General features: G+C 44.7%; 1 protein-coding gene across 1 annotated transcript in view; it reads left to right on the top strand.

Moving 5' to 3' along the window:
- Positions 1-8,883: 8,883 nt before the first annotated feature.
- slc44a5b (solute carrier family 44 member 5b) overlaps positions 8,884-13,101 on the top strand; it is a gene marked incomplete at its 3' end in the record, with an annotated part of 66,278 nt that continues 62,060 nt past the window's right edge. The window contains exon 1 of the mRNA XM_083647491.1: positions 8,884-8,964. Within this exon, the coding sequence (XP_083503617.1) occupies positions 8,928-8,964 (37 nt within the window). The 5' untranslated portion in view covers positions 8,884-8,927. The remainder of the gene's footprint in view (positions 8,965-13,101) is intronic.

Here is a 13,101-nt window from a genome sequence, read left to right as displayed (position 1 = left end):
TACTTTTAAAATAAAAGTGCATTTGGAATTGCATTGTATTATGATCCATAATTAAAATAAACAACTGCATGTACTTACATTCTATTTTATTTGATTATAAAAAAAAAAAAAAAAAAAAAAAAAAAAAAATATTTAATAATCGATTTTTGATATTTGTTAATCGATGCAGAATCGTGCACGTCCGCATCGCGATGCATCGTATAATCGATTATTTTTGACACCCCTACTAATAATACGGCTTATTCACTGAATAGGCTACATATATCATAAATAAGCCATCAGCCAAATTTGAACGATGATGAACGTTGCAAAGTAGCCTATTTAAATTCAGGTTTGAAAGTCATGGAGAAACTCAGCAGAATTCTCCCCTCTGGCTGACTGGCTCCCTCTGGGATTGTGTGTGTGTGTGTGTGTGTGTGTGTGTGTGTGTGTGTGTGTGTGTGTGTGTGTGTGTGTGTGTGTGTGTGTGTGAAGTTTCATTTAGGCGTCCTTGCTAACAGGCGAGGCGCGCGTGTCACGCTGAAGCCACGCTCACACCTTGCTCAAGCGATCCTTCAGGATTCACGCTGATTTTCCAAGCGTGACGCGTGAAGCCATGCAGGCATGAAGTCAATGGGAGTTGTGGGCAGGTTCAAGGCGCGAGAGTAGGTGTTGGGGTAAGGTGGCACAGTCGGTAGAGCTGTCGCCTCACAGCTAGAAGGTCCTGAGTTCGATTCTCGCCTTGGATGATGTGGGCGCTGGAGTTGTGACCCCCCATATCTTCGGTGCCTACTGCCCAGGTGGGCTATCTCGTCGAAAGGGCCTTTCTGTGTGGAGTTTGCATGTTCTCCCCGTACCCCCCAGGGGGTTCCTCCGTACATAACCCCCCACTAAAAACATGCAGAAGATCGTCATCTGACCAGTGACGACAACATCTGAAGTTGGTCCAATGATGGTCCCCGGGCGCTGGAAAGAAAAAGCGACCACTGCTCCTGGCCTGCCCCCTGGAGGAAAGGACAAGCCTGGATGGGTCAAATGCAGAGGACATATTTCACCGGCCACCGTCAGCATGAGTGTGTGTTTGTGGCCGCATGCATGTGTTGGGTGTGTTCGTGTGACAATAAAGACGGTCTTCCGTCTGAAATCGTGTTTTTTAATCGTGTTGAGAGGAAAAGAGAAGGCGTCTTGTGTGAACGGTTAGGTGTACGTTCAGCTTGTGCCTGCTTCAAGTTCTACTTACGTTCGGCATCCTGTGTGAACAAGGGCTTATACCGCATTCATGACAACTCGGACCGCTGGAAGTTTCAATTCGGAACCTCCGCCCCAGGCATATTTGCGTTCACGCTGCACTTCCCGGTGGGAGGGAAAACACAGGGAAAAACCAAGGAGGGTTCTGGGAAGTGGAGGCGGTAATGCAACATTTTGGATGAGATGTGTGGATATGACGTCAACTCGGACAAAGCGGAGCTCTGAATGATACCCGAATTTCCGAGCTGAAATTCCGGCCTGGACGACCGTTCAATTCACTTTTTACAGGTCGGAACCCATTTTTTCCGGTGGTCCGAGTTGTCTTGAACGGGGTATTAGTGTGCGTGGAAGGCTAGAAATGAGCGTTTGAATGGGATTCTGGGTAGTGTAGTGTAGTGGTAGATTCCCTGCCTACCAACAAGAGGGTCACAGCTCCACGTCCCCGTGTTACCTCCATACAGGCACGACTGGCTGTGTCTGTGGGTGGGAAGCCGGATTGAGGGTATGTGTCCCAATGAGTGTCACTTCCCAAACTGAATGTATCTGCTGCTCTGAGGGAGTTGAAAAGTAATTGATGTCAGAACAACACAGAACATCACAGTGTGAGATGTCCTACTTAAGATGTCAGAACAACACAGAACATCACAGTGTGAGACGTCCTACTGAAGATGTCAGAACAACACAGAACATCACAGTGTGAGACGTCCTACTGAAGATGAACATCACAGTGTGAGACGTCCTACTTAAGATGAACATCACAGTGTGAGATGTCCTACTGAAGATGAACATCACAGTGTGAGACGTCCTACTTAAGATGAACATCACAGTGTGAGACGTCCTACTTAAGATGAACATCACAGTGTGAGATGTCCTACTGAAGATGAACATCACAGTGTGAGACGTCCTACTTAAGATGAACATCACAGTGTGAGATGTCCTACTGAAGATGAACATCACAGTGTGAGACGTCCTACTTAAGATGAACATCACAGTGTGAGACGTCCTACTTAAGATGAACATCACAGTGTGAGACGTCCTACTTAAGATGAACATCACAGTGTGAGACGTCCTACTTAAGATGAACATCACAGTGTGAGACGTCCTACTTAAGATGAACATCACAGTGTGAGATGTCCTACTTAAGATGTGGAAAGGCTGTTGGGAACAATCAGCTGATCCCTTGTGTTTTTGGCCCAGATATACAGTGTTATACACAAGTGTCCTTGTTAGACCAATTAGGAGGGGTTAGAATAACTGAACATGATCTATCTGGAAGCCTGATCAACTCATCATCATATAGAGATACAAAACAAAAGCATGTGATACGATAGATACATGCAATGTGAAAAGAGACATGACAATACGATGGGGATACGATATGATGTGATATGCCATGAGATAGAAAATAGGAGAAATCCGAGCGTGAGGCTTTATGATATAACCTACGGTGCAATATGATATGATACAATACCATAGACATTAAACAATATGATAATACAATTTGAGACGGAGCAAATATTGACGGGAGGGGAAGCAAATGTTGTCTATGAAACAAAACATTTTTTTAATTTTAATTAACTACAATCCTCTGTCTCGTGAGGCGACAGACGTTGCCTGCCTCTACGCTGCCAACGACAATACAAATGGGAAATAATCAGCTCTGTTTGCACCTGTTTTGTGGACTTTGTTTTCACTTGTTATATTGTCCACAACACCACAAACTACCACCAAAGTCTAGATTTTCTTTGAGTGTCCTGACCTTAATTTCTGCCCTAAAAGTAAAATGACGTCCTGTAACCTTCCTACTTCAACGACTGTTTCTCCATAAGGACTGTTTCTCCATAAGGACTGTTTCTCCAGATGTTGCCTGGCAATGCTGTCAGATGTTCTCTGATGTGAATATTCCTATGCGTATGCCTGTTTATTTTTAACCCATGCAGGTCTTGATGTTGTTGAGTTTTTATTTTTAGACACACACGTCACACACACACACGTCACGCACACACATCACACACACACACACACACACACACACACACACACACACACACACACACACACACACACACACACACACACACATATATATATATGGGGCCGTCTTGCCTTTATCCATAGGTTGAGGCGATGTCTCGTCATAGACGCTGGTTTAGCTGGCTCAGCCTGGCTGGGGGCGTGGTCAGGGTGGGGTAAAAACCCCCGTTCTATCCATTCAGCAAAGTTAGAATTTAGCTGCTAGCCCAGCCCAGGCAGACACGATTGGGGATTTAACCACCGCAGTAAACGCACATCTGAGCAGACGTCTTGTGTTCTACTCTAGAATCCCCAAACCTGTAGTTTAGAGCCACAGCACCGTCTTTTGGTGAGTCAGCCCATGAGATATATCGGCGGTTTTACCCCACTCGCGCGCCTGTCGTTTAACATTTTGTGGGCGTTCCCACACATGCCGATGGGCGTTCCCACACATGCCGACTGTCTCTATACACATACCCGTTGGCCGGTAGGATGATGGCCACCCTGTATGAAAGCAGGACGAGACACTACCAACTTCACAGTGTCATTTCAGCAACACTGATGATTGCTCTTAAGGAACTAACTAATCTCTCAAGTCTTGCCAGGCATGCGCGATTGTACGCCCTAGTGGCCAGATGATTTTTTATTTTATGTTGATGAGGGCCGAAACAGCCTGGCGCCAGGGTTGAACATGGTTGTGCACTCTAGGGAAGAGCAGAGCAAGGAAGTAACCATTCTACACTAAAACGGATATTAGTGTGAGAGATATATTGTATATAGCCTACCACTCTCATAACATGTGTATTTGGGTGTCGAGTCATAGTCTATTTTTTTTATTTGTCTTTATTGAATGTTCCAAAACTGCATGTTTAACTAAGAATAGGCTAATGATTATTTCCACTCACCATTTATTTAATGTGGCTACTTTACTTTGTGGTCAAAAGTTTGTAAGGAACAATGCATGCTGGGAGATATGCAAATGTGTTTGTCCAATGGGTCCAATAACATTGCTCTCTGTCAGAACTTGCTTGGATGTCCTGATGTTGGTTTAGTAGCAAAAGTAAACACAGCATTCACTATAGACTCTTTAGTGAATACTTTCCACAAAATCATGAACAATGAAGAAAACCAGAAGGAATTGGCTACAGTTCCACTTTTACCAAATAAACCAAAATTGATGTTCTGCGACAAGTTATATCATATCTACTAGCCTCTTCATTTTGCTCTCAGAGTGCACCAGATTAATGCATTTTACTTTAAAATATACAAAATGTCTTTGATACCCCCCAGTCAGACTCCTATTATCTTCTTGGTGGTGCAACCCCTGTTTGGAAAGCCTAGAATCGCCTATGTTGCCAGGGGTGACCTGACCTGACCTGACCTGACCTGCTGAACAGCGTGGCTCCTCTTCACTAGCCCTCAACTGGTTCCAGTGTCTCGGCGCCACCCTCGGCACACCGACAATGCACTTCCTCTTCCCCGCCACACGGCTTTCTTCTAGCGTCGGATGGCTGAAGCTGATGACAGCGTTGCCACCAGCGATGATGAGGAAGCTGCTAACCGGCTGGTGGCTATTTGAGCCCGAGACAAAAGACATGGAGTTCATAATGAGTTACAGTGTGAAGTTGGCAGTGTCTCCGCCCTGCTTTTATACAGAGCGGCGTCATCCTATTGGCTAGCTGCTGATGTGCATGACCCGGACCCGGCCCGAACATGCGGATGGATAAAGGCAAGATGGCCCCAGAGGGCTCCCCCAGTGGTGCTCATAGAACTCCAGTTACAAGACATAACCTACATCTGAACAGAGACTTGGGTGGGGGGGGGGGGGGGGGGGGGCATCTGGAAGCAGAAACAGCCTTTATGTGTCATGCTGAGGAGATAACGTGTCTTCATGCACTTTGTAAAGAATAGCCTCTGCTCATAGACACACTGCTGACTCAGCATGACATCCATACCAACCAGCACAGATGCAATCTCCTCTCACCCAATGTCCAATCTCTCTTTTCTCTGGCTCCTTGTGTTTATTCACTCGGGAGGGAAAAAGACTGACAATCAGCAAATGCAATTTCTGTATAAGTCCATCTGAATCACTGCCTCCTCACGACGAGGCAGCAGGGTGGATAACAGCACTCACCACTAACGTGATCTCCTCCTGCCTGTGATGATAAACTCACTCACTTCTCAAATTCCAAATGGAAAAGTGCACTGGAGACAGAATTGAAGCAGTGTTTCAGTAAGTGGAGAAGGCAGCAAAGCGAATGGGAGGAGAAAAACACAGCGTTGAATCTGCCATCATGCACCATCTCCATCATGCACCATCTCCATCATGCACCATCTCCATCATCTCCATCATGCACCATCTCCATCATCTCCATCATGCACCATCTCCATCATGCACCATCTCCATCATGCACCATCTCCATCATCTCCATCATGCACCATCTCCATCATGCACCATCTCCATCATGCACCATCTCCATCATCTCCATCATGCACCATCTCCATCATGCACCATCTCCATCATCTCCATCATGCACCATCTCCATCATGCACCATCTCCATCATGCACCATCTCCATCATCTCCATCATGCACCAGCTCCATCATGCACCATCTCCATCATGCACCATCTCCATCATGCACCATCTCCATCATGCACCATCTCCATCATCTCCATCATGCACCATCTCCATCATGCACCATCTCCATCATCTCCATCATGCACCATCTCCATCATGCACCAGCTCCATTATGTCATTAGCAAGCTGTTGAAAAAAAAAGCCTTGAGGTAGTCAGTGTGCGGGAGTCCTCCTTTTTCAACTGATTAGCAAGCTGTTGCCATCCCTCATTTTCATTGTTTGACAAGCAGATGAGCTTTTTACTCTGGGAAAAACAATGAGTCTTACAAAGGAGCACAGTTTCAGAATGTCAGCTACAGTATGATATAGTACGGAATTGCTTCAAATGTGGCTCAAATGTCAACTCGGACGTAAGGATGAACTGATTAGATGTTGCTGGTCAAAGGTCATCATGACCGCCCGTTTCGTGCTCGTTAACGTGATCTCTCTGAGGGAATGTATTCAAATTTGGCTCAAACATCCACTTGGACTCAAGGATGAACTGGTTAGATTCTGGTGGACAAAGGTCAAATTTCAATGTCACTGTGGCCGCATGTTGCATCAAGGAAGGGGGCGTGGTGAGGGAAAGGGGCGGAGCTAGGGAAAGTAGCCATAGCTAGGGATAGGAAGGTCGTAGACGTAGAGTCAGGGTTGGAGGTGTGGGTAGAGGGAGTGGATCGGGGGAAGGACCGTAGTGAGGGGTGGGGCTAGGGGAAAGGGGAAAGGGGCGATAGCTAGGGATACATCTATAAAGGTCATAGAGAGTCGGGGTTCGAGGGGTGGGGTTATTCTCCATGTTGAAAATGGCCGTGTTGTTGATGTACTCCCAAACATTGCCTAAAGTGCCATGAGGCTGAATGGCCACACCACTGCATGGTGGGCTTCAAGGTATTTGTGCTTGTATGACAGACATGGATGTATAGACTGCTCACTTGTTGGCGGAAGCATACAACTGTGATGCGGTATTTCTAGTTAGTATTATTTCCATTATTGCTCTCATACCTTCATTTGCAGAACTTCCTGGAGCAAATCAGTTGTGTGAATGAACGGTCTGGGTCCAGGCAAGATGGAGGGAAGAGAAACATACTACTGAGTTTGTAATGATACAAAGCTGGTTGCAAATGGGTAAAGTGGCCCTTTAAAGCTTTCCAGCCATGTGCTGCTCATAAAGTGACTCTCCTCCTCCCACAGCTTCTCTTCATGTGAGATGAGATGATCGTGTGTCATCCTGTCCACACAGTGGAAACCCAACGCTTGGCGTGTGTGTGTGTGTGTGTGTGTGCACGCGCACACGTGCGGGCACGCATGTGTGCACGTCCTCTGCTATATGTATACCTTAATTTCTATACTTGTGAGGACTAAAATGTCCCAAATATACTGACAAAAACAGAAAGGTGAGAAAAATCCTCAAGTGAGGTTGTTTTGGTTCTCACTTTTCCAATGAGCTAATCTGGGGTTTGGGTTTAGGGTTGTTAGCATAGCATTACAGGTTTAGGTTGGGACAGGGGTTCCCAAGCTTCCCAAATAATACAAAATGTTGTCCTATAGAACCCTATCTGAGACAATTTGATATGACTTGTTATGATGATATGATGATATTATAGTCATGCAAATACTCCCATTGTGCTAAATAATCTCTAGTCTAGTGAAATGAAATTTAAACTACTGTTTACACACACACACACACACACACACACACACACACACACACACACACACACACACACACACACACACACACACACACACATAGTGGTGTATAAAGTACTAGAAAACCATACTTAAGTAAAAGTAAAGATATCTTCCCAGAAAAAAACTTTGGTAAAAGTCAAAGTCTCTCATTAGAATATTACTTGAGTAAAAGTCTTAAAGTACTTGATATTTTCTGTACTTAAGTATCAAAAGTAATTTTCTGATATTAAATGTACTTAAGTATTGAAAGTAAAAAGTACAAGTAAATGCTGCAAAAAAAATCAAGCAAAAGACATCCCTGGGCTTGAGTGGAAGTCTATTTCTTCTTCTTGACTTTTATAGCCGCTGGCAAACAACGTTATGTTGCATTACAGCCACCAAATGGAATGGCGTGTGGATCGTGATTAACGTAACTTGCAAACTAGGAGCACTGATTTGCCAAACCTGATTGCTTGCAGGCTACGCAATTTCTTCTGATTTTACTTTGTAACTAAGATGCTTGGTGGAAATGTAGTGGAGTAAAAGTATCCATTTTATTTGAGAAATGTAGTGGAGTAAAAGTGAAAGTTGACAGAAATATAAATGCTCAAGTAAAGTACAGATACTCAGAAAAAATACTTAAGTACAGTACTTAAGTATTTATACTTAGTTACATTACACCACTGCACGCACGCACACGCACGCACGCACGCACGCGCGCGCGCACACACACACACACACACACACACACACACACACACACACACACACACACACACACACACACACACACACACACACACACACACACACACACACACACACACACACACACACACACACACACACACACACACACACACACACACACACACACACACACACACACACACACACACACACACGAGTATACCTGCACTGTCTGAGAGCCCCCAGCAGGGGGAAGTGTGTCTCCACACAGCCTCAGTGTGAAGGTTTTGAGTGTGAACTATCGCTGTTTTACACTTCTACACAGCGACATACGACTCGGAAAACACGAGACAATTCGCAAAGTGTATAGTCGTTTTCGCCAAATAAACGTTTTGCACCTAAACAAATCGGTTCTGGCTAGTAAAACACCATAACAAAAGGAAACCAATACACATAACAACTACGCTGGAGGCCCAGGGCATCATTCGCAGCAGCGGCTCCTTTAAGAGCGTGTTTTCGCCCCCCTCTGGCATGACGCGGTGCTGTAAACACACGCTCCAGCTGCGTGGTGGCCGAGGCAGCGCAGAGACAAGCAGCTCTCCAGGCCGCGGTGTTTATATCTGACAGGAGCGTTCCAAAGCAACCTTCGACTCTCATATGCAACCTCCAGAACCCACACGGCGGTGCTGCATCTCCCCGGCCCGGTGCCATGGCTAGAAAGACGGACATCCCCTCCTCCTACTATGGTGAGTCGCTCCGTCTTTGTTAGAAACGCCAAGATCGTTCCCCCTGCTGCTGCTGCTGCTGCTGCACAATAACGTTCTGTGACAGAGATGTCTGTCTGTGGCCACATTCATGTGCTGTGATTTGAACGTATGCTGCTAACTAAACTTAACTGTCACATTTTAACGCTCGCAGTCAAATAGGCTAAAAGCAACATTTGTCTTTGTCTTTTTACGTAAGGCTAATAGTGCAGTAGTAGGCTATATGAAGTAGCTTGTAATACACCATTTCCCCCCTGAAGTGTTTCTTATCTTTTACCCTCTCCAAGCATAAACCCATAACAGGATGTCATAAAAACATATCTCTATAGGTATTTCACTCAAGTGAGAAGGCATTCCTATTTGCCCCTTGTAGCCTATTGTTTACACACACACACACACACACACACACACACACACACACACACACACACACACACACACACACACACACACACACACACACACACAGCCTACTGTAAAACACTTTCCATCTCCACTCCTCGCCCACAGAATAGGATCATTACAATAATAGGCGACAACAACTGCCATTCATGTGCTGCTGTTGGTGTTGTTGCTAATCTGTAGGGTTCATGACAAAGGGGTGTTTTGTCTCCAAAGGCATTGTGGACGTTTAATCTGTGGGCAGACTTGCTGTCCATAGCCTGTCTATTCATGTTGTTTATCAAAGCAATATAATCCTTTTATTATGGCCAGATGCCACGCAGACAGCAATGTCTTCTCATCACAGTAAAGACAAAGACTAGAGAAATTAGTCATTTGGTGATTCTATAGCGTTTGGGCTGATAATGGGGATTTGATTTGATTAGACAGTATGCAATACATAAGTAGGAACAAAATGCTGCAGTGTCGGGGATAAAACGAGAAAGTCCAGGACTTATTTCCATCGTTGTCCCTGTTGTGTCGAGAGTCCCCTGTGGAGACAGACAGGCATCTGGTAAAGTGCAATACAATGTTACATGAGAATAAAATGACAAGAAAAACATAACTGTATCAATACCTAAAAGTGCTCTACTTCCATCAGAGCGAAAACAGTAAAAACAGACAATAATATCAGCAAATCAACAACACATCACATTACATCACAATGAGAAATGGCAGGTTATGCAGACAGGTTGCTAAAAAGCTGTTTCTTTGTTTTAAAAGCCACTTTACTTACTGCTTCTTTGATTGGGAGAGGCAGTTTGTTCCACTCCACAGCACCGGAATAATAAATTATTCCATAAATTGGAATAATGAACTATGCACAAAGAAAATTAAGTTACATTGCAGGGTTGACAGGCTGTTACTGTATCTGTGGTCAGGAAGTAGCCTCATGCAGCGGTGGCTGACATTGGCTAGCTTATACTGTATCTGATATGAAACTAAAGGTAGCATTGGCTAGCTTATATCTGATATGAAACTAAGATGAATTATCATTGGCTAGCTAATATCTGATATGAAACTAAATGTGAATATCATTGGCTAGCTAATATCTGATATGAAACTAAAGGTGAATATCATTGGCTAGCTAATATCTGATATGAAACTAAATGTGAATATCATTGGCTAGCTAATATCTGATATGAAACTAAAGGTGAATATCATTGGCTAGCTAATATCTGATATGAAACTAAATGTGAATATCATTGGCTGGCTAATATCTGATATGAAACTAAATGTGAATATCATTGGCTGGCTAATATCTGATATGAAACTAAGATGAGTATCATTGGCTGGCTAATATCTGATATGAAACTAAAGGTGAATATCATTGGCTAGCTAATATCTGATATGAAACTAAATGTGAATATGGTAAATGGTCTGCATTTATATAGCGCTTTTATCCAAAGTAGGTACATTCACCCATTCACACACCGATGGCGGCAGGCTACCACGCAGGGTGCTGGCACACCAACGGGAGCAATTTGGGGTTCAGTGTCTTGCCCAAGGACACTTCGACATGCAGACTGGAGGAGCCGGGAATCAAACCACCGACCTCTTTTATCCAAAGCGATTAGTGGACGACCCGCTCTACCTCCTGAGCTACAGCCGCCCCAGTCAATATCATTGACTGGCTAATATCTGATATGAAACTAAAGGTGAATATCATTGGCTGGCTAATATCTGATATGAAACTAAAGGTCAATATCATTGGCTGGCTAATATCTGATATGAAACTAAAGGTGAATATCATTGGCTGGCTAATATCTGATATGAAACTAAAGGTGAATATCATTGGCTGGCTAATATCTCGCTCTAACACACTGATCTTTACATGAACATATCTACAATCTGTTACTTCCTTTACATGAACATATCTACAACCTGTTACTTCCTGTCTCCCACTTTACAAATCACTTGTGACATTGCATGATGAGAAATTGCCACCACATGTCACCTGTCACATGTCTCAGTTGCTGTGCGGCTGTCAGGTCTCTCACATCGTTATGGGACACGTCACTCATCGCCATCGTATCACTCGGCTCCCTCCTGGCTCGCCGCTGCTGATCATTTGACTTGAGATGACTGTCAGGGAGGTTTGAGCCGTAGCTGTGCTGCTGTCACAGAGTGACTTGGGTAATGCTTAGTCTGTCACAGAGTGACTTGGGTAATGCTTAGTCTGTCACAGAGTCTTTGTCTTTGTCTTTATTTAAGATCCCCATTAGCTACAGCACAGCTGCAGCTATTCTTCCTGGGGGTCAAACAACTTGCATAGTTTCAAGATATCACATACAAAAACAAAATTTACATTCTGTATAAAAATACATTCTGTACAAACGGTACAACTTGGGTAATGCCTAGTCTGTCACAGAGTGACTTGGGTAATGCCCAGTCTGTCACAGAGTGACTTGGGTAATGCCCAGTCTGTCACAGAGTGACTTGGGTAATGCCTAGTAATGTCCAGTCTGTCACAGAGTGACTTGGGTAATGCCTAGTCTGTCACAGAGTGACTTGGGTAATGCCTAGTCTGTCACAGAGTGACTTGGGTAATGCCCAGTCTGTCACAGAGTGACTTGGGCAATGTCCAGTCTGTCACAGAGTGACTTGGGCAATGTCCAGTCTGTCACATAGTGACTTGGGTAATGCCTAGTCTGTCTCAGAGTGACTTGGGCAATGTCCAGTCTGTCACAGAGTGACTTGGGTAATGTCCAGTCTGTCGCAGAGTGACTTGGGCAATGTCCAGTCTGTCACAGAGTGACTTGGGCAATGTCCAGTCTGTCACATAGTGACTTGGGTAATGCTTAGTCTGTCTCAGAGTGACTTGGGCAATGTCCAGTCTGTCACAGAGTGACTTGGGCAATGTCCAGTCTGTCACAGAGTGACTTAGGTAATGCCCAGTCTGTCACAGAGTGACTTGGGCAATGTCCAGTCTGTCACAGAGTGACTTGGGCAATGTCCAGTCTGTCGCAGAGTGACTTGGGTAATGCCCAGTATATTCTTGATGTCTCTATGGGGGATACTGGCAGTCGTTTCCCTACACACTGACCCTGTGTCACTCAGCATCGCATGACTCCTCCAGCACTCTGCCAATCAGGACTAGAAGGTGTCAGTGGCAGTCCATCCTCACTCTTCTCCACGCCAGAGAGCCCTCATTTAGTCCACATTAACCCCCAATTTCATCCAATTTTGTCTTGGATTCAAATCTGAGAATATTTGACTGTTGGATATAATTTTGTCCAGAATTCCTTGACTGTCTGTACTGTAGAGCAGAGGTTCTCTTGACTGTCTGTACTGTAGAGCAGAGGTTCTCTTGACTGTCTGTACTGTAGAGCAGAGGTTATCTTGACTGTCTGTACTGTAGAGCAGAGGTTCCCAAACGTTGGCGACCCACCCCCCACGGGTCCGCGACCCAAATTGGGTCCCGAAACACTGCTGTAGGAAGAAGCTATGATCAAAAGAGTAGTTCTACATCCTCTATTTGTGTTAACATCTTATACATGAAGTAAGAGAAGTTTAACACCTCATCATTTTGCCGAGGACCCCCTGGAACCCCCTCAAGGACCCCTGGTGGTCCCCAGACCCCATGCTGAGAACCTCTGCTTTATAGTCTCCAATACAGCTTCCATTGAGCCTGCATACATGAGAGAAACCTACTGTGTACATAACGTACATGAGAGA

This window comes from Poromitra crassiceps, assembly GCF_964638095.1.
Source record: "Poromitra crassiceps genome assembly, chromosome: 12".
Classification (NCBI taxonomy): Eukaryota; Metazoa; Chordata; class Actinopteri; order Beryciformes; family Melamphaidae; genus Poromitra; species Poromitra crassiceps.
This window is presented reverse-complemented; position numbering and strand designations above follow the sequence as displayed.